This window comes from Nuphar pumila, chromosome 10, assembly GCF_984573655.1.
Source record: "Nuphar pumila chromosome 10, dmNupPumi1.hap1.1, whole genome shotgun sequence".
Lineage (NCBI taxonomy): Eukaryota > Viridiplantae > Streptophyta > Magnoliopsida > Nymphaeales > Nymphaeaceae > Nuphar > Nuphar pumila.
The window spans coordinates 86,507,904-86,531,277 of NC_143258.1; the positions used below are offsets into that span (position 1 = coordinate 86,507,904).

General features: G+C 36.7%; 1 protein-coding gene across 1 annotated transcript; it reads right to left on the reverse strand.

The window, feature by feature from the left end:
• Window positions 1-2,397: 2,397 nt before the first annotated feature.
• Window positions 2,398-22,567, reverse strand: LOC149827184 (beta-glucosidase 12-like). Its single transcript, XM_090019196.1, has 13 exons — window positions 22,405-22,567; window positions 22,241-22,310; window positions 22,054-22,112; window positions 19,284-19,359; window positions 16,619-16,696; window positions 16,352-16,439; window positions 13,877-14,129; window positions 13,246-13,361; window positions 7,027-7,247; window positions 6,212-6,243; window positions 3,105-3,207; window positions 2,904-3,012; window positions 2,398-2,670 (listed from the first exon to the last, which is right to left on the reverse strand). Exons 1-13 carry the CDS (start codon window positions 22,564-22,566, stop codon window positions 2,502-2,504), a joined length of 1,536 nt encoding a protein of 511 aa, XP_089875322.1. The 5' UTR covers window position 22,567; the 3' UTR covers window positions 2,398-2,501.
• Between the last annotated feature and the right edge of the window lie 807 nt (window positions 22,568-23,374).

A 23,374-nucleotide genomic window follows, 5' to 3' on the forward strand; every position in this document is an offset into this window, starting at 1 on the left:
TATCTTATTAACATATCACCAACAAGAAGCTTGGAAAATTGCACACCACATGAAGCATGGTATGGTTCAAAGCCTAGTGTTAACCATCTTAAGGTATTCGAGAGTGTAGCTCATGCTCATGTTCCAGATGCTATGAGAAACAAGTTGGATGATAAATCAAAGAAGTGTATTTTCATAGGCTACAGCGAAAGAAGCAAGGCTTACAAGTTGTACAACCCAGTGACAAAGAAGATTGTGATCAATTGAGATGTTCGATTTGATGAAAATTCCATATTTGAAGACATGGAGGTTTAAAAAGAAAATTTGCCTATCTTTCCTTTTGAGTTTGAAGAAGAAGAAAATGATCCAACATTTGAAAATAATGAAAATGGTGCCCAAGCAGGAAATTCTCCTACTTCTCAAAGTTCTTCATCGAGCAGACCTATAAGAAAAATGAGAAGCGTCCAAGAATTATATGACATCATAGAAGAAATTAGTCAGAATGATGTTATATTTTTTTGCCTTTTTTGCAGGTGAAGATCCAATTTCTTTTTATGATACATGTCAAGAAGAAAAATGGAGGAGAGACATGAAAGAAAAAATTGGTTCAATTGAAAACAATGATACATGGAAGCTTACAGATTTGCCACCACACAAAAGTTCTATTGGAGTAAAGTGGGTGTACAAGGCAAAAATGAATCCAGATGGCTCTATCAACAAGCACAAGGCAAGGCTGGTAGCAAAAGAGTACAAGCAAAAAGAAGGAGAAGATTTTACAGAGGTATTTGCTCCTGTTTCAAGACTTGAGACTGTTCGTTTAATTATTTCTCTTGCTGCTCAGAATAATTGCAAGCTTTTTCAAATGGACGTGAAATCTGCGTTCTTGAATAGTGTTCTTAATGAAGAAGTCTATATTGACCAACCACCTGGGTTTGTCAAGGATGGAGAAGAGAAGAAAGTGTACAAGTTGAACAAAGCTTTGTACGGGTTGAAGCAATCACCCAGAGCATGGTATAGCCGCATCAATTCATATTTTGAAAAATATGAATTTCAGAAATATCCATATGTGCATACTCTCTACATCAAAGTCAATTCGGAAGGAAGATTCATTGTTATAAGTCTTTATGTTGATGATCTAATTTTCACAGGGAATGATGCGCAGATGTTGAATGAGTTCAAGAACTCAATAATGGCAGAGTTTGAGATGACAAATTTAGATGAATTGCATCATTTTCTTGGTATTAAAGTTTATCAAACCAAGAAAGAAATTTTTATTTTGAAGGAGAGCTATGCAAAAGAGATCTTGAAGAAGTTCAAGATGGAGAATGCTAATCCAGTTTTGACTCCATGAATTTCAGGTTTGAAGCTATCTAAAGAAGGTAAAGGAAAACTTGTCAATTTCACTATGTTCAGAAGTTTGGTTGGAAATCTATTGTATCTCACATCCACAAGGTCTGACATTATGTATGTTGTCAGTTTAGTGAGTAGATTCATGGAGAAGCCATATTCAAATCATTGGGAAGCTACAAAAAGAATTCTAAGATATGTGAAATGAACTATCGATGATGAAATTCTTTATGAAACTAACGTTGCAGTCAACTTTATTGGTTATACTGATAGTGATTTAGCAGGGAGCGTTGATGATAGCAGAAGTACTTCAGGTTATTTATTTAATCTTGAAAGTGGAGCAATTTCGTGGAGCTCAAAGAAACAACAAATTGTTGCGCTTTCTACTACAGAAACAAAATATATTGTTGCATCTTTTGCAGGTTGTCAGTTAATCTGGTTGCATGAAATTTTGGAGAGTTTGAAGCAGAAGCAAAATAAGCCAACAACTCTTTTCTGTGACAACAACTCAACTATCTCAGTTGCGAAAGATCCAGTTCTTCATGGAAGGACCAAACACATTCAGATTCGGTATCATTTTCTGAGGGAACTTATAAATGAAGGTAATGTTCATGTGGAGTACTACAGAACGGAAGATCAGTTGACAGATATTTTCACAAAGCCACTTAGTGAACAAGTCTTCAAGAGAAATGCAGAAAGGTTGGGCGTAAGGAGCAAGTTTAATTTAGAAGAGACATTGTTGGGAATAAATTAAACTTGAACAAGAGTCTTCTAGAATTATTGAGTATGTACAAGAGTTTTCTTGAATTATTGTGTATGTACAAGTTTCTAAGAGTCTTTTGGAGTCTCAATACATCTAGAAAGGTCTTATTGGTGCTATAAAAGCCTAGTTTAAGAGTCATTGTATGTATCAAAGTGTGAAGAGCCTTTTTGAGTAAAAGTATTAGAAGTCATTCTCTATCATCATTTTCAACTTTTCTCTCCATTCTATATTTTATTCTCTTCACTTACAAGATGTTATGGTACTATGATGATATGAATATATCACACGCGACACGTACATGCGAGAGAGAGGGAGATAATTTCACATGTTTTATTTAATTGATAACTCTTTTATTTAATAGCAGTGCATCCACATGCCTTATTTAGGCTTAGCAAGAACATAATCGTAGCTTCTATGCACGGAGGAATTTTTTAAACCAAAGAGCAGAATCCTTGGGGTGCCTCTTCAGTCCATTTTTATAGTCAACGAAAACAAGTCCGAATCTGACAGTGTAGCCACTGTTCCATTCAAAGTTGTCAAGAAGCGACCACGCAAAATATCCCCTAACATCAACTCCCTCCCTGTAAGACAGTAACATCACATAGAAACAATGTTTTAATTAGAGTGTTTTCAGAAAATCTCTTAAGAGTTCTAGCTGGCATTAGTAGCAATGTGGAGAAAACTCATGCATGGTTGAATTGGTGATGGTTCTGTTTGAAATTCATAAATGAAATAGAAGAAAAATAAAAATATCAATGATGAACAAAAGAATGAAATTATGAAAGAGGCAGCCACTAGGATCTGGTTTAACAACCTCATGGCCTGCTGTAGGTAATAAAGATGCTTGGAGTAGAAGTCAATTCTCGGCGTGTCCTTCAGTGCTTCCACTAATGGAAGAGTGCTGTTATTGGCCTCTGAAAATCCTGCAAACGTGCATAGAAAGATATTAAGAGAAATAACAACTTCAATTGTCAAAAATTTGACAAACTTAGGGTTGTATGGAAATGAAACTCACCATTTTCTGTAATGAAAATTTTTGGACTATTGTATCTATTCTTGACGTAGACCAAGAGGTCCTTTATTCCCTTAGGGTACACATAAAACGCAGATGATGCTTCCTGTACAATTTTTTTTTAAGGAAATTAAATTTCATTCACATGTTATAAACCATTACAGAGCTGCAGCAACGAGTGATGAGGTATCACCTGTTGCAACAGAAATCAGAGCACCAAAAAAACAAGATGCAGATACAGTCCATTACAGAGTAACGTAAGGGAGAAAGGAAACAGTCCGTTCCCACAACTACAGTTGCTGCAGAAAAACGCAGCAACTGCAAAAAGGCACAACAATCTGCAGAAAAACTATAGTGCAGAACCAGAAATTCTATCAATGCGGCTGGCCATTAGGTTGCAGGATAACCTCCCAAGTGGAAGCACCCTGCAGCGTCCCAACCCTGCGTGTTGTGGGCTGTCCAACATGCCCGATGCACAGTTCCCCAATCCAGCTGGTCTGTACCCGACCACCTTAGCTGAAATCATTCCAACAACATATAGTTGATTTTCTGTAGCAAGCCCATCAGAGAGACGTGAACCTTTAGAAACTATGTTATTCCTCTCTAACTACACGCACCTCAACAAAATCAGAACCCAGCATCTCCAAATAAACACCCATTTCGAACCCATACCCCAAATCTCATGAGCCAATATAAGGGGTCGTAAGTGTGCATTAGGCCCCCCCAAGGTAGGCCCTTATCGTCCCATGCAGTGTTCACCAAAAACTGTACCGAAGGATATCCCCAAAACAGATGGAAAGTATCCTTCTACCCAGCTAGACAAAAAGAGCATCTACTCGATAATTGGAATCCTCTCTTCTTCAGGTTCGCCTCCATTAGAATCTTGTCCAAAAGAACCAGCCACCCCATGAAAGAGGCCCTAACTGGAGGACCACCACTCCACAAGGCATGAGGTGGGAGCCATTGCGCCATCGGGTCTGAAATATAAACATGAGCATTCGCCAACTTAAGCTCTGGTCCTCTAGATGCTTTCCACCAGAGCTTATCCGGTGATCTTTTCAAACCTTCAAATTTAGGAAATAACTTCCATGACTAGCTATTCAATGATGCGCAAGAACTAATCTAGCGATATTTAATTGAATGAAGGCAAATAATTAACAAAAAAATTCAAGAGCTACTAGTTCGGGTTTAATGAAGTCTTATATATCTTTTTTTTTTTGTGAAGGGACAAGCTTTTTTAAGTTCATAGTCATATTTGTAAGAGTGATACGTTATTTATTATTGTTATTATCATCTTGTATTATAATATACCAATATTTCATCATTTCAAAACTATAGAAAAAAGTAAATTTTATATCATTTTAAAAAATACATGCAACTTGAAATGAGTTTCTGGAACTCCTGTATATAGTTTCTGAAATGAATCTCGTAGCCGTGCTCAATATAGGCATACCTAACACATGGTACCCAACAATATATCAAGTACCAATGCAACTATGGATTAGAGTAGGTGTATGGTTTAGTCAAGCATCATAACCTAAGCTTATTTTAAAATAAAGACCCTTCAAAAAAATCTAAGCATGCATCCAGATCAGTTATAGATTTGTTTAATCTGATTCTGTTTTACTTCACAAAAGATCTTAGGCCAGTATTTTTTGTTAGATCTATGTTTCAATTTGGATCAAATCTGCTGGGTCCTCCTTTTTGTCTGGAAAGGAACAGACCTAAGTTTAAGGTGAAGCTACTCTATGGGCGATCATCAGATGGGAATTCAAGGAAAGAATTAAAATCAAATGTCCCGACATGAATGCTAACTGGTTGCTGTATCCTTTCCTTACTGTTGCTCTGTACATGCTTGCAAGTGATATCTCATCACTTGTAGCTATGATCTAAATAAAAGTAAATTTTCTTTAAAAAAATAGAATTAAAAGAAGAAATACAACCACATGGAGGCCAGAGAAATTTATTACTATGTTTTATTAGATCTAATATAATTATGTATTTTTGTAACAAATTCAACTCTATCTCATCGGATATACTCAGATTCAAATTCATATTTGGGCCTGCATTTCAGTTAGAGGTAATCATGGTACCGACACTCTGTCAGGGGTGCCATCCGTCTTTATGATAAAAAAGTTTGAATCAAAATTATGTAGAATTGCTCTTTTCGACGTTCATCAAAGAAAAGTAGGTAGAAATTGATGCATTGACCAGAACGGATCCCATCATCTGACATATGATGGGATTCAATCCTAACCATCCAATTAATGGCTAGGAATAATCCACATTCTTGCTTGGCTGTGGACCAATCCTAGATGTCCAGATGCATCAGCTGGATGGCTAAGAACTACATGGATCATCTGATGTCATATGTTAAAGAAGAGGCTAAATTTTGGTGATTGACCCAGGTACAAGGTACTCATTCTAATCATTCACAGCCACGCAGCTCCCTTTCCCACAAGTTTGTGGTATTTTGGGACATGGCTGTCAATGGTTGGACCTAGGGATGCAAACGTTTGGGATTTTGGATCACATAATACATTGGGGAGATGGATCCGGAATTTTCAAAACCCCCATCTAGAATCCGAACTGTTTGCATCCCTAGTTGGGCCGAGTACTTTTCCAAGGCAATCGCTCGAGCAGCGAATCTGATTTCTTGATCTTATCTCCTTAGGGCCTGTTTGGAATCTGTAGCTGGAATGGCCGTTTATGAAGTTTATGTATTTGAAGAAGTGGCAGCTGCCAAATCCTGAATTTAGTAGCTGCCACCTCTACCAAATCCATGATTTAGTCTAAATACAAAGGAGAAAGGACCTCACATCCCATCCCAGGTGCATAAACGCACATCTCAGCCGAGACTCAGGACCACCAATTGGTCGGTCTAAATAGTTTCCATATTTATCACTGACAGGTTAGAATCATTGAGCTGGATAAGCTAAGATTGTTTAAGTTGACCTTGAGTTTTGTATTTGGGAAACAGAGCCCAGCATGAACCGCTCAGCTAGACTTCAGCTGGGCTTGTTTTCATCCAACTATCGGTGATCAAACATGAACTAGCTTAATAACATGAAATAAACTATTAAATCATAATAACTTCATGTGAAATTCACCTGACGGCCAATGAGCACACCATTCCTTTCCCCTGTTGATGTAATTCAAAAGATGGCAGACATTAGTACTATAGTATACATAATGTTAAATATATGGTTTATATCCAAAAACATTTCAAAGATCCACAGTGCTCAAACAGAAAAAGAATATGTTTCACACATACAAATATATATATATATATATATAGAGAGAGAGAGAGAGAGAGAGAGAGAGAGAGAGAAATAGGTCCGTGCTAAATGAGTTTTTTTGGCTTTTTCAATGCTTTTTATGGGGTTCCGACCTTATAAATGTGCTGGGCATGGTCAATTTACTAAAAATTCACACCTGAATCATGTGTTTTTTATAAAAAAAATGATATTTGCAGCTTCGAAAATTTACAAGGATTTTAGACTCCTTATAAAAACCCACCCATGTGTTGGAATTGAACGGTTCAAGAGCTGATCCCTATAAAATCAAATACATAGATCAATCTGTACAGTCATAATTTAAAAATAAAATGAAAAAGCCTTAAAAACCTGGCATGTTTTATTTAACATATTTCATTTAGCAGGGACCCAGACTCTATTGTCATGCTTAAAAACGTTCGTCTCTCTCTCTCTCTCCCTTCGGTTCATTTATCAGCCCTACCATCGATCCCTTGTTCATCAACTCATTAGAAATAACCTCCGTTTTCACTAGAAAGGCACTTTGTCTTCTCATGCACAGGTGCACACACATGGAATCGAATAAAAGATATCTGAAAAACGCAACATCCTAACCATGGGAGCAGACCCATGTGGGTGACTTCCACATGACATGTTACTATTCATGTTACCTGTAAGGTTAGCTCTAGAATCCGTGGTATAGCTTGGAGCGATGATTGTGTTGCTTGAGCCATAATCTAATGCATAGTTGGTTGTGTAATAATTAATTCCAATAAAATCGTAGGACCCTTTAACGAGTTGTGCTTCTTCTTTTGTGAATCTTGGGAGACGGTTCTTCACAAGCAATCTCATGCTTTGTGGATAATCACCCTTAGTCAATGGATCCATAAACCTGTCATGTTGGCAGCAAAAACGTTAAAAAGTAATGCTTTATTCTTGTATAAACTTCTTTTCAAATAAAAGTTTGAATCATGATATGTCATTAAAATGAAAAATATTGCATAGTTGCAAATGCTAAGTTCCAGTGAGAAAGTGTTACCAGATACCAAAATGTGAGATGCATGGCAATAGAGTTTGGATCCACTCATCCCACAAGTAATCTCTATCTTTGTGACCCCCATTAGGATTTCATTGATGCAAGTTGTGATCAAATTGGACTCTATAAATGTGATCTACATCATCCACTTAGTTAAGAACAATACTTGAATTATTCTTTTGCTGGATTTTTTTGACAATTCAAAAATTAACGGCTGAGAAAACACACAATTTTGTAATTCAAAAATCATATTTTTCACAAAATAAGTATGATCCAAAGGTGGATTCTTATTAAATCAACCATGCTAAATTCATCTATGAAGTCAGATTTGATAAAAACAACTTACATCAATAAGATTCAGATGAGTATGAAGATGGGGGATGACGTATATAGGGGATGAGTGAAACCAAATTCATGACAACACGGGTGCGTTTGACAATCATTACTCAACAGTACTTAAGTCCTGAACAAAAGAGTTACACCACTAGGGGTGTGACTCTTTTTCACAAAAAAATGGGGATGCAAGGCATCCATTTTGAGGGAGGGTAGATCGTGTGCCATGTGATTACACATTTTTTGGTATGCTGCTGCATCTGACCACCCACCATATGCTGTTGAGCCCTACGGCTAACAACGTGTGCAATCACATTGCACCTCATCCTGAAGGGAATAAAATAGAAAATGGAGAGAAAAGTTGAGAACAATTATGGAGAATGGCTTCTAATACTTTTACTCAAAAAGGCTCTTCACACTTTTATACCTACAATGACTCTTAGACTAGGCTTTTATAGCACTATTAAGACATTTCTAGATGTATTAAGACTCCAAAAGATTCTTAGAAACTTGTACCTATTTAATAACTCTAGAAGACTATTAGAAACTTGTACATACTCAATAATTCTAGAAGAGACTCTTAGAAACTTGTACCTATTTAATAATTCTAGAAGACTCTTAGAAACTTGTACATACTCAATAATTCTAGAAGACTCTTAGAAGCTTGTACATACTCAATAATTCTAGAAGACTTTTATTCAAGTTTAATTTATTCTCAACAATGCCTCTTCTAAATTAAACTTGCTCCTTACGCCCAATCTTTCTACATTTCTCTTGAAGACTTGTCCACTAAGTGGCTTTGTGAAAATATCTGCCATCTGATCTTCCGTTCTGCAGTACTCCACATGAACATCACCTTCATTCACAAGTTCCCTCAGAAAATGATACCGAATCCGAATGTGTTTGGTCCTTCCATGAAGAACTGGATCTTTCGCAACTGAGATAGTTGAGTTGTTGTCACAGAAAAGAGTTGTTGGCTTATTTTGCTTCTGCTTCAAACTCTCCAAAATTCCACCCAACCAGATTAACTGACAACCTGCAAAAGATGCAGCAATATATTCTGCTTCCGTAGTAGAAAGCGCAACAATTTGTTGTTTCTTTGAGCTCCACGAAATTGCTCCACTTCCAAGATTAAATACATAACCTGAAGTACTTCTGCTATCATCAACACTCCCTGCTAAGTCACTATCAGTATAACCAATAAAGTTAACTGCAACATTAGTTTCATAAAGAATTCCATAATCGATAGTTCCTTTCACATATCTTAGAATTCTTTTTGCAACTTCCCAATGATTTGAATATGGTTTATCCATGAATCTACTCACCAAACTGACAACATACATAATGTCAGGCCTTGTGGATGTGAGATACATTAGATTTCCAACCAAACTTCTAAACATAGTGGAATTGACAAGTTTTCCTTCACCTTCTTTAGATAGCTTCAAACCTGAAATGCATGGAGTCGAAACTGGATTAGCATTCTCCATCTTGAACTTCTTCAAGATCTCTTTTGCATAGCTCTCCTGTGAAATAAAAATTCCTTTCTTGGTTTGATAAACTTCAATGCCAAGAAAATGATGCAATTCACCCAAATCTGTCATCTCAAACTCTGCCATCATTGAGTTCTTAAACTCATTCAACATCTGCATATCATTCCCTGTGAAAATTAGATCATCAACATAAAGACTTACAACAATGAATTTTCCTTCTGAATTGGCTTTGATGTAGAGAGTATGCTCATATGGACATTTTTGAAATCCACACTTTTCAAAATATGAATTGATGCGGCTGTACCATGCTCTGGGTGATTGCTTCAACCCGTACAATGCTTTCTTCAACTTGTACACTTTATTCTCTTCTCCTTCCTTAACAAACCCAGGTGGTTGCTCAATATAGACTTCTTCATTAAGAACCCCATTCAAGAACGCAGATTTCACGTCCATTTGAAAAAGCTTCCAATTATTCTGAGCAGCAAGAGAAATAATTAAACGAACAGTCTCAAGTCTTGAAACAGGAGCAAATACCTCTGTAAAATCTTCTCCTTCTTTTTGCTTGTACGCTTTTGCTATCAGCCTTGCCTTGTGCTTGTTGATAGAGCCATCTGGATTCATTTTTGTCTTGTACACCCACTTTACTCCAATAGAGCTTTTGTGTGGTGGTAAATCTGTAAGCTCCCATGTATCATTGTTTTCAATTGAAACAATTTCTTCTTTCATGGCTCTCCTCCATTTTTCTTCTTGACATGCATCATCAAAAGAAATTGGATCTTCACCTGCAAAGAAGGCAAAAAATATGGCATCATTTTGACTAATTTCTTCTGTGACATCATATAATTCTTGGATGCTTCTCATTTTTTTTATAGGGCTGCTTGATGAAGTACTTGGGGAAAAAGGAGAATTTCATGCTTGGGCACCATTTTCATTATTTTCAAATGCTAAACCATTCTCTTCTTCTTCAATCTCAAAAGGAAAGATAGGCACATTTTCCTTTTCTGCCTCCAAGTCTTCAAATGTGGAATTTTCATCAAATCGAACATCTCGACTGATCACAATCTTCTTTGTCACCGGGTTGTACAGCTTGTAAGCCTTGCTTCTTTCGCTGTAGCCTATGAAAATACACTTTTCTGATTTATCATCCAACTTGTTTCTCATAGCATCTGGAACATGAGCATAAGCCACGCTCCCGAATACCTTAAGATGGTGAACACTAGGCTTTGAACCATACCATGCTTCATGTGGTGTGCAATTTTCCAAGCTTCTTGTTGGTGATCTGTTAATAAGATAAACTGCACAAGAAACAGCTTCTGCCCAAAATCTTCTTGACAACTTCTTCTTCTTAAGAATGCATCGCGCCATCTCCATAATTGTCCGATTCTTTCTTTCACATACACCATTTTGCTGTGGTGTATGTCGGACTGTCATTTCATGTCGAATACCATTGTCCTTGCAATATTTTTCAAACTCATTTGAAAAATATTCACCTCCGCGGTCAGTCCGCAAAGTATTGATTTTCAGCCTAGTAAATGTTTCAACTTCCGCCTTGAAGTCTTTGAATTTCTGAAAAGCTTCAGATTTTTCTTTGACACAATACACCCAAACTTTTCGTGAGTAATCATCAATGAAAGAGATAAAATAACGATTACCTCCCAAAGATGTCACCGTCATCGGACCACAAAGATCTGAATAAATAAGCTCCAAAGGTCTTGTTGCACGCCATGATGATTGAGGAGGAAATGGATTTCTGTGTTGCTTTCCGAGTTGGCATGCTTCACAAACTTCATCAAGATGATCAATTTGAGGCAAGCCTTTGACCATCATCTTCTTTGAGAGAAGCTTTAAATTTCCATAATTCAAGTGTCCATATCTATCGTGCCATAGCTTAGAAACTTTATTATCAATACTTGTAAAACAAGACAAATTTTTATTTTGAAGAGTGAGTGAAAAGAGATTATTTGAAGCAACTCCAACTCTTGCAATAATTTGCTTTTTTCTTGACAAGTAGCAAGCCATGTCATGAAAATGAATGTCATATCCCTTCTTTAAAAGATGCCCCACACTGAGCAAATTATTTTTTAAACCAGAAACGAAATAAATTTCAGACATTTTCTCAATTTTTTCTGATTTTGTTTTGAACTCCATTTCACCAACACCACTAATTTTGTAAGCCTTTCCATCTCCTACTTTAACTTCACCATAATTAGATTCAAACAACTTAGAAAATAAATTTTTGTTACCTGTCATATGTTTGCTAGCACCACTGTCTATGTACCAGACATCATCAAGACCTCCACCATGAGACACAAGCAACAAAGTGTCATGATTTTGTTCTTGGTTTTTGTTTTCATACACCAAACGAGCATCATGCCTTTCTTTCTCCTTGTACCAGCATTCACTTGCCATATGACCAGGTTTGTGGCAATTATAGCATTCAAAATAGCTACGGCCTCTCCCTCTTTGATTTCCACGACCTCTTCCTCTTTGCGAGCTTTTGAAATTTTGATTTTTATTCAAGTCATTCTCCTTGCTTGAATAATCGCCTCTTCCACGAGCATATGAGGCTCTTCCTCTAAAGCTTTCACTTCTTCCACGACCACGTCCTCGACCTCTTTGATTTTTGAAATTCTCCTTCTCATTTAGAGACAATTTCGACTGGAGTGCTTGATCCAAAACTACTTCTTTCTTCTTTTTGATTAGCCTTTCTTCATGAGCTTGCAACGAGCCCGTAAGTTCATCAATGGTCATGGAATTCAAGTCCTTTGATTCTTCAATGGCTACCACAATGTAGTCAAATTTTGAATCCAAAGAACGAAGAATTTTCTCAATAACACGAACATCATCCATAGTTTCACATTTTCTTTTTAATTGGTTAACTATAGATAATACTCGTGAACAATAATCAGAAACTGATTCTGACTCCGTTTTGTGCAAACATTCAAACTCACCTCGAAGAGTTTGCAAACGGACCCTTTTTACCTTTTCACCTCCTTTAAATGAACTTTCCAAAATCTCCCATGCTTGCTTTGAGGAAGTAGCACACGCAATCTTCTCAAAAGCGACTTCATTTGAGGTTACTCCTTGGTAGATTACCACAAGAGCTTTCTTATCTTTCTTTCTTGACGCTTTTAGACTCTCTCTTTGAGCCTGTGACATTTCTTCTTCATTTTTAACTTCAACATAGCCTTTTTCGACTATCTCCCACAATTCTTGAGATCCAAGAATAGCTTTCATTTGGATACTCCAATTGCCGTAATTTTCTTTGGCTAATTGAGGGACGAAAGGAAGAGGAATAGAGTTGCTCATTTTAATCGAACAAAGCTCTGATACCAATTTGAAGGGAATAAAATAGAAAATAGAGAGAAAAGTTGAGAACAATTATGGAGAATGACTTCTAATACTTTTACTCAAAAAGGCTCTTCACACTTTTATACCTACAATGACTCTTAGACTAGGCTTTTATAGCACTATTAAGACCTTTCTAGATGTATTGAGACTCCAAAAGATTCTTAGAAACTTGTACCTATTTAATAACTCTAGAAGACTCTTAGAAACTTGTACATACTCAATAATTCTAGAAGAGACTCTTAGAAACTTGTACCTATTTAATAACTCTAAAAGACTCTTAGAAAGTACATACTCAATAATTCTAGAAGACTCTTAGAAGCTTGTACATACTCAATAATTCTAGAAGACTCTTATTCAAGTTTAATTTATTCTCAACACATCCTTCTTCATTTTGGCGGGGCACATGCTGCTCCCATTTAACTCCACCATCGGGCCCACAGGGAAAAGGGAGTCTACATATTTCAAACACGCCTTAGGAGTTCACAAGCGTAAAAATAAAACGGGCCGATCATGACAGAAGACCTGCTACCCCATGGGAAAGGTTATTCATTCTTCTTTCAACTTTGTTGAGAATACTACATACTACATCTTGTATAAACTCACAGGGTAGTTATGTGAATATTGGGGCTTATTAATGTCTCACTAGGAGAGAGAGAGAGAGAGAGAGAGCAGGAAGTTACCATCCAAGCATGAAATCAAGCGCCCGCTGTGCAGCCTTGTGGTCGGCTGCAGAAGTTGAGTATGGCAGGAACCAATTCGAAACCAAGGTAATGCCTATCTCTCCCTTCTGTGCTTTCTGCAAAAAAGAAATCAACATATGTTAACCAGATGTTTTGCTAACCCCTCCCCTTCCATCAGCATTGGACATGAGGTTTACCCAATTGTAAATTGCATTGGTAGTTAAGCAATGGAAAAATCTCTTACTGAGCTTTCTTTTCCTTTTTTTGTTCTGTTTTTAGCTGTTATCTTCGATGGCATCTTAACCTGAGCTCATTATAGAGGGAAGATAAGGTGCAATGTGATTTTGCATACTTTTAATGTGCTCACCTGATCACCCACCATCAGGTGCAATGTGATTGCATACTTTGTCATTCCCAGGAGAGTGATGCCCGTGAGATTTGAACCTTGAACGGCCCTCTAGCAAACTAGGTCCCTTATGACTATGCCAAACCCCTTGGACTGATCTCAATCACCCGGGTACTGGATCGGATTTGGATTAGTTGGTACTACCAATTTCTACAATTTAACTCACTTAAACCTAATTGGAAGGATGTTTGTAAGTCGTAGAAAGCAATATGAAAATAGTATTACCTGGTACTTGTCTTTGTATAGCTTCACTGCATTAGCATGGGCTAACAGCAAGTTATGGGCCACAACATAGGGCTCGGTTGCCGAATTCCCAGCGGTGCAGTTACCGAGGACCTTGGTGCATCTTCCAGGTGCAAATGTGCCAGCTGCATATCCCAGATCAGCAAACGTCCATGGCTCGTTGAGAGTAATCCAATGCTTGACCCTGTCTCCAAATTCTCTAAAGCATACCTCTGCGAAGTTTGCGTAATCCTTGCTATAAATCAGAAAATAATCTCATTAATCATTTCTTTCCAATTTGACTCCACAGTTTTTTTTAACAAAAAAAAAATCAAATTTTTAAATCTTATAACAATAAGATTCGGCCTCATCTTTTCAAGGCAGACTCCTTGTCCCAAAAAATACAATTGAACTGTCAGTCCACGTCTCCTTATGGTGGGACATTGCAGGTTCAAAACCCAGTAGTACGTCCAATAATAACTGGTGGGGTCTGCCTATCTAACCTTATAGCTTGCCTTTCAAAAGAAAAGAACAAAGCACAATGAAAACTTTTTAATAATAATTAGAACATATAAGAGGACGTGTCACGAGAGTGAACTGGAGTCTGCGCTACCGTCCATTAAATTTGTGTATACAATTAAATCATTGCATGCGAGCAGATGCTGACGACGGTGGTCAAGTGCCCACCCTGACCTTGGACCCCCAATAAAGGGGTTTGGGTCAGGGTGAACAGTGCCACCCTAACCCGAATATTGTGCCTCCTTCACCTCAAACCTTTTCTCTCTATGTCCCTTGCTTTATTTAATATTATTATTAATATATATTTGCGTTGAGGTCTCTCAGGATTTACAAAATGAACATGGTGCTGACGGTTCAGATGTGATATATATATATATATATATTTGCTTATTTTTATAGGAATCAGTTTGGAGTATTGGATTCCGATGCATGGATGAGATTTTATAAAGTTTCAAAAAATCAATGGCCTTCAAATTAAATTTTTTTAATAAGCTTTAAATACCATTTTTTTCATTCAACATACACGATCCAAGTGTTGATTTCTAGTAAATCAATCATGTTTGAACAAATTCAATAGCATATTTCATTTAGCACCGTGCCCATTTAGTATTTTCACACATCTCTATATATACATACACATGAAGAGTACATTTGTGCTCACATGAATAGATACATTTGTGCTCACCCTAATTTGGATTTCTGGCTCCTCCTCTGCATGCTGGGTGAGAGTGACTTAAGCAGATCACATTCAACCGCAAAGGAGTTAGTGTAGTTAGAGTGGACCTCGGCTGTAAGAAAGGTAGTCGGGGTTCGACTCCCTCAGAAGCTACCCCCTTGCATAAGCCAAACCCAGCATAGGCCCCGGGAATGATGGTCCTACTTCTGGTGTTTGATGCTGCCGGGATGGTGATGGTGTTTCCAGTCCCCCGACGTGGTTTCACAACTGGTATGAAAGTGAAGCGGTGGGAGGGGAGGCAGGGAGCGGCGGTGGAGCAGCTGGCCGGCACCTGGCGGTGGATCCACCGGCACTTGGGGTTAGCACAGCCGACAAATCGGGCGGAGGAGGAAGACTTGGGGATGAAGGAAGGCTTCAGTAGGTGGATCCACCGGCAATTTGCGCATCACAGCACGCCTCAGTACCTTGAGCGTGCGCCTCGCCTCTGAGGCGTACGCTTCAGGTACTGAGGCGTACGCCTCTCACAACACTGGGTGGGACATAGGATTGCAAAGGGTATTAGTCGGGTCAGGCTAGATCCGCTACTGGGTCTGACTTATGAACAGTGGATCTGGTTCCACACCCAGATCCAATGCAGACCTTACACTGATCGAAGCTCGGGAGCTACAGATCCCATAGTACTATAATTGGTGAAAATGGATTAGATCTATTGATTTTCAAGTTTAAATAATTAACAGGTATAGGGTTTGACCCGACTCAGATCTGGATCAACCCTAGATGCTGATCTGATTCCAACCGGGGTCTCTCTGTTCTGGATCTAAGGTAGGTCAGTCAGGGTTCAGTCTAAGTTGGGATCATTGGACCAAGAACTGCCTCCAGAAGGCGTGACCCACGAACATAACCACAAACCTCTTACAACCAAGCTCCAACACCAGACACTACATATCACAGGGACATATTATTTGGGTCCCATGTTTGGGAAACGTACATGACACTACCTGTGGACAGCTACTTGACATGATGTGACATGTGCCTAACATCTTCTTAGAATCTATTAATGATTTTTATGCATTTTTATTATTAATGAATATATTTTGATATATTAAACTATTAAAATATTTAAGAAATGTTACCACATAATTTTTCATGAATGAACAAAGCTTTCTGTTTTATAAACATGCGCGGGTTGATTTGCTCTCATTCTGTTGAAATGAGCATTAGTTTCTTCCAATTTTGAATAGATAACTGAGGCTAAAAAAACGTAGAGAGGAAATAACACTTACACAATTCTGGCACTTCGAAATCCACCATATTCACTCTCTAAGGTCTGAGGAACATCCCAGTGGAAGATAGTAACAAAGGGCTTCACACCTATCAGATGAACAGACACCCTTTGTCAAAAAATGAACGCATAGAACGGAGGTGGACTTGTCCCTTAAATGGAGCCAGGCAAACTATTTTTCATGTTGGGATTGTTAAGCTTATATTTGATGAGTTTGAATGAGTGTGGCTTGTATACTCCTAGAGAGAGAGAGAGAGAGAGAGATCACCTGTAGAAAGCAGCTCGTTGATTAGACTGTTGTAGTAGGCCACACCCACCTTGTTGATTCCACCGCTTGTCTTGCCAGCTGTTGCATGAAAAGTATACGTTAATTAGAGCATGTTCGGTTCGATCCAAGCTTTCTCAGGAGAAAGCGATTCTAAAAGCCCACAAGAAATCATGAGATTTCAACTTCAAACCCCATGGGAGCCGTGATTTTGAATAATCGAAATCATTCTGATTTCAAATCCCATGGGAGTTGAGACACCCGAATGTACCCTTTAATGATCAAAGAAAAAGTGATCGTATAACGTGGGATCCACCCTATAACCCATTTGGTTGTAGAATCGCGACTTTTTTTAATGAAATGGCGGGCAAGATGATTAGGAACCGGATTATGAGGTTATGCGCTGTAACATCAAGAACGTTGAATTGCCAAAGGGCGGATATAGATACATAATAACGGAAAAAGATTATAAGCATAAATACAGTTTACACGAATTGCACTGCAAAATTCTTATCTAAATTGATTATTACAAACGTGAAACCCACTGTTGAAAATCGTCCTGAATCGGCCCATTCAAATAGTATCGACCAAAAAATAAGTAAGAAACCAAGCTGAATCGTTTTATTTTAAATATTTTTTAAAAATAATTTAAATTTTTTTATTTTTAAAAATAATAATGAAATTTTAATGTTTTGTGACATGTCATTTGCCGGTTAAAACTTGGTTGATTCAGTTTGATTAGGTTCATATATATACCCTGGAAGATGAGAAGTGTGAGGACCGGTCAGAACCATTCAATCAAATCATCGGTGGAGAGACCGGTCTCTACTTTTTTTTTTTTTGTGTGCAAAAGATGCCTGATAAGTCCTTTTTACGAGACGCAAAATCTGCAGAGAGAGAAAGAGACCCTGCAAAATTTCTATCTCTTCCTCAAGGCAAATCATCTCTCTCTCAGTGAGTCAATGAATTTTGCGGTCTCTCTGTCGGAGTTGAATCCTCGTACAACTGCTTACAATGTTGTCATAACGAATCTTTTCATAGCTGAAAGACTAGGGAGTGCTTCTAAATTAATTGCATGTCTCTAGATACTGGAACTTATAATTTGCTTTTCAAGTGTGTTGATGTCTAACAACTTAGCAAGTGCATGGAGGTTGTATTAGAGGACGATCATGAGAACCGAATATAATTTATGTTTCTCTTCAGATGATTGACAGAGAGCAAAAGCCTATTGATGTTAATGTTTCTTTAAGTGAATCAAGGTTTTCATGGGAGTACCAAAAACAGGAGTCCTTTGAAAAACTAACAAAAAAAAAATGGAGAGTTTTTGGGCATCAACCCTATACAGGAACAATGAGAGGAACATTCTCTCCTTGTTTCATACTTATTACATCATGACCTTAATCAAGTTTTACCACGCTTAATTGAGCTCAGTTTACCTGATCAAGTTCGACTCTTTTATAATGAGGAGTCTGGGCTTGCTGGTAGGCCCTACTCATTTACCCTCTTGGACGACGAGCCCAACGTGGCTCAAAGCAATACCCTAAATTTCTTTTTTTTTTGTATATCTAGACTTACTCAAATCTTTCAAAATCTTAAGGGCTAAAAATTAAGATGCCACCACTTCACAACGGATATCCTACTAGTTATTTCAAAGTGGGGCCAGGAAAGTGAATTTTATGAAGCAAACATTTATATTTAAAGCGCACACATGTTGAGAATCTACAGAAGGAAGTGCATGAGTTAAAAAACTAGTTCTTTCACTTGAGTAGAATATGATATCCCCAAGAAAGAAGCACAAAGGTGAAGAATATGCTCAGAAGCTAGCAGATAATAGGTCGATTGTGAAACATACTTACTTGGCCCTATGACCAAGTTCGGCAACTTACTAAGAGAGCGGAGAAAAGAAAAACTCTGAAATAGAGACCGTTCTCCGATAGATAGAGAGAGGAGAAAAAGAAAGACGTAAGGAGAGAGAGGAGTAGATGGACTATCCTTTAGAGGAGAAAAATAAATATGCATAGAGATTCTCCGATAGAAAGAGAGAGGAGAAAAAAGAAAGATGCAAAGAGAGAGACGAGCCGATTTACCTTGAGGGAAGAAAGAGACAACTTTTGCCGGTTTTGCAGTTTCGTAAAAAGACTTGTAAACATCCTTTGGAGACCAGTCTCTCCACTGGTCGATCAAATTTCATCAAACGGTGGAGACCAGTTATGATTGGTTCTCACATTATGTATATATATAAGAGAGTCACTAGAATATGAGAACTGAAATTTGACAACCAGAAATATGGGCATTTCAAACACTTTTTTTGCAAATCCAACCAAGTGGATGTGCTTGGCATGATGAATTCACTAGGGATCAACCATTGAATCGTGTATTTTGGATAAAAAATGTGATTTTTAAATGCTTGAATATCTATGAAGATTAGGAGCCATTGACTTTAAAGCCTTAAAAAATCTCGTTTATGCATCAAAATCGGACAATTCAATAGTGGGTTCTTATAAAACTAAGCATGCAGATCACATCTGTACGGTTAGATTCAAGAGAATATATATATATATATATATATATATATATATATATGAACAAATAAAATATATCTAGAGAAAATCTATTGATACAGTGATTTATTTCAGATTAAATATTGCGGCAATGTAGGATTCAATACTTGGTAGTATTCTGCTCCAAGAGATTGAGAGTCGATATCCACCCATCCCCAAGTCTTTCATCAGTTTCACATCCTCCTGCAATTCACAGCCAAGAATTGTAATCACAAAAAGATGATGAACTGCTGCAATTTTAGCAACCACAAAAGTTATTAAATGTTTTAGATGTATAAACGTATTATGCTTTCTTAAGATGAACTCAGGTTGGGCCTGAGTTTGGTATGAAATTTTACAAACCATACCTGACTCCATATATTAATTGGACCCTTCAGGTCTGACATAGATTCTAATTGGACCTTCTTATTTGTCACCAAACCCCGACCCTATAGGGTTTGGTACAAGTCAGGTCTGAGTCAAACCCGATCCATTGACACCCTTAAGTATATGATTATGTAAAATCCTTAATTATTTTAAAAATTTTGGTCTTTTCATATTAGCTTTTTTTTATTAGCTCTTTTCTATAACACTTAAGCAACATTATTTTTGCAAATATTAGATGAGTGTTATGTAAGTTAAACGCCTCTGTTCATTCTTAGTCATAGCAATAGGGCTAAGATTTTATATATATATATATATATATATATATATATATATATATATATATATATATATATATATATATATATATATATATATATATATATATATATATATATATATATATATATATATAGTTTTTTTGCCTACCACTAGTGGATAAGAGTTTTCAGGTTGTTTTTTAAAAATCTGACCCAGCATATGTGTTCTGCATGATCGATTTGCTAGAAAATCACACTTGGATCATGTTCTTTTTGAGAAAAAAGATGATTTTAAAGCATTAAATATTTTTTTAAATTATAGACTATTGATTTTTTAATCTTATAAAAACCTTATATATATATATATATATATATATATATATATATATATATATATATATATATATATATATATATATATATATATATATTAGTTTTTTGTGTCTACTATGTGCCTACCACTAGTTGATAGGAGTTTTTAGATTGTTTTTCAAAAATCTGACCCTGCACGTGTTTTAAATGATTAATTTGCTAGGAAATCACACTTGGATCATGCTTTTTTGAGAAAAAAATAATTTTTAAGCAGTAAAGACCGTTGATTTTTTATTCTTGTAAAAACCTAACTTGGTGTAAAGCTCATTAGGCATGCAATATGCACAAAAAAGCGTCAGGCACAAAGAGAGTAATAGGTGTCTGACGCTTTTTGTGCATACTGTATGCCTGCTAGCTTTGGAAAGATTGTTTCTATTTTTTTTTAAATCTGACCGTGAATATGTGATCTACTTGCTTGATTATATGGGAATCAACTTTTGGGTTAGGTTTTCATAAGATTTAAAATCAACAGACTATAATTTTAAAAATATTTAATGCTTAAAAATCATCTTTTTCTTAAAAAAAACATGATCCAAGTATGATTTCCTAGCAAATCTTTCATGCAGAATACAACTGCAAATTCAAATTTTTAAAAACCAACATGAAAACCCTATCCACTTGTGGTAAGCACAAAAACCGTCAAGCACCTGCCCATATATATATATATATATATATATATATATATGTGTGTGTGTGTGTGTGTGTGTGTGTGGCGGGGGGGGGGGTCACTAGAATATGTTAACTGAAAATATGTGAACTGGAATATAAAATGGGCGTTTTCGACACATTTTTTTCACATCCAACCCTGCAAATGCATTCGGTGCGGTTCATTTGCTAGGAACCGACTGCTGGATCATGTATTTTTGATGAAAAAATTGTGATTTTTGGATGCTTTAATATTTATGAAAATTTTGAACTGTTCATTTTCAAATCTTAAAAGATCCTTATGCATCATAATCAGATGATCCAAAAGTCTGTTTTTATAAAAGACAAGCATCTGGATCACATCCATATGGTGAAATTTAAGAAAAAAAATAAAAAAACTATGAAAATGTCGGTTCATACTGCAGTTAACATATTATATATATAGGAAAACTAGAATATGTAAACTAGTAAATGTAAAGAGAGATTTTCATAGGTTTTTTTTGCAAATCTAACCTTCAGATGCATTTAGTGTGGTCCATTTGCTTGGATTCGATTATTGGATCATCATATTCGGATCAAGAAAAGTGATTTTTTATGCTTGCATATTTACAAAAATTTTGAGCCGTTGATTTTCAAGTCTTAAAAGATCCTTCTTATACATTGTAATATGATGATTCAAGAGTCTGTTTTTATAAAACCATGCATGTAGATCACATGCGTACGTTGAAATTTAAAAAAAAATAAAAAAAGCCTACTAAAATCTCGATGCATACCTGTTTACATATTTAACTAGTTTATATATATATATATATATATATATATATATATATATATATATATATATATATATATATATATATATATATATATATATATATACTGCATAGCAGATCCCCCTTGCTCAATCGAAAGTACACCAGCTTCGACCTTGCCACAAAGGATATAGGCAAATTGGTAGTCAACTTGGTGACATTAATAAGACACCTCTACCAGATGAGCGAAGTCATCGTGGGCATTTCTGCCTTTAATTGTAAGAAACATATTTAGCAGATTCCTCTTCTAACTTTTAGCATATAATTCTGCTTCAGCTGTCGTCAAAGTATTGTTACCACAAAATCATGGTGGGCTTGGTCATAGAAGCTGACAGTACGGAGCACTTCACAGTAAATATTACATCTGTTTATTCTAGATATTAACTTAATATTTTAAAGAATATATATGAAAAGTATTAGCAAACCTTGTAACGATGATATTGATCCACCGCAATATCGCCATTAGAATGGTCTGTGATCTTGTCTGAACAAGCACATGCATTAACATCATATCAGCTTACTAAACATGCAGGAAAGGAGAAAAAATGAAAGGAAGTTGCAACTTGCAAGCTTCCTTGAGCATGCTGTAGCAAAAGGATAATGTGCTCGTACTTGGATGCTCATGAGTAAAGGTATCCCAAATGCTAGGGTGCCTCCCACCTTCTTTAGCAGCACCTTCGTACTGAACCAAGAAATTTTGTTTCCCCTTAGCAGAAGAATAATGCTCAAGAAACAACACAATTTGACACAATAAGGCCAGTTCTTAAATACCAAACCTGGTATGATGCAGATGCAGTGCCAAAGATGAAATCCTTTGGGAAGCTCTTCCTACTAAGTGAAGAAACAACTTCTTGAGATGGAGTAGGAGACGCATACATCTGGGAGAAGGAGATAAAGAAGAAGATAAAAAAGATGTTGGCAGCCATTGCTATGGTCATATGGTTATCTTGGGTAGTGCATGCATGTTTATATAGATTTCAAGGACTGTAGTCGAGATACAGCTAGATTGTCAGGTCACAATAATTACTCACTTCTCACGTCATTCCAAATCACATGGAGTCACATGGGATGGAGTATGTAATTTCAAATCACGACAAGTAAGCAAAAAGTAAATAGGGTCTCATGAAAGAGTGAGCAGAACTCTCATGGGTCTGAACAGGCTCATTTGGGTAGAGACCCTTGAGGAAAGAGAGCCTGACTCTGGCTTTGACTTTGGTTTTGATTTACTACTCCAAGGTTACTTTCTGTTTCTCCTTTGTTAATTTGCGCCTAACCTGTCCAGTGGCTAAAAGTTTTTAGCTCCTTAAAGTTTTGACTACTGCTAGGACATTTTTTATTGTCCATGTAGTTGGACACCTATTGACCATGCAAAACTCTTTGATCATCTTGAAGTTTATTATTAGACTTTTTGGTCCCTCATGCCTAATAACTGTTTGGCTCAAGTGCAAAACTTCTCACCTTTTCTCTTCTTATCCTGTCATTTTTCAAGGGGCTTTATCCATGTCCCAAATTGAGACCACACAATATACTGACAAAACATTATGTTATTTCATCACGGGCCAATAATGGATATAAAGAAGGTACACTGATTGCAAGGGACAAGAAAAATAATACATCAGCTGAGTTTCTGAAAAGCCACTTTTACCATGTGCTTCAACACCGTTAAACTTTACCTCCATCCGCATAACGTGTTTAACTTTAAATAAAAACAAAAACATCTAATGAGAAAGGCTCATCGAAATCCTT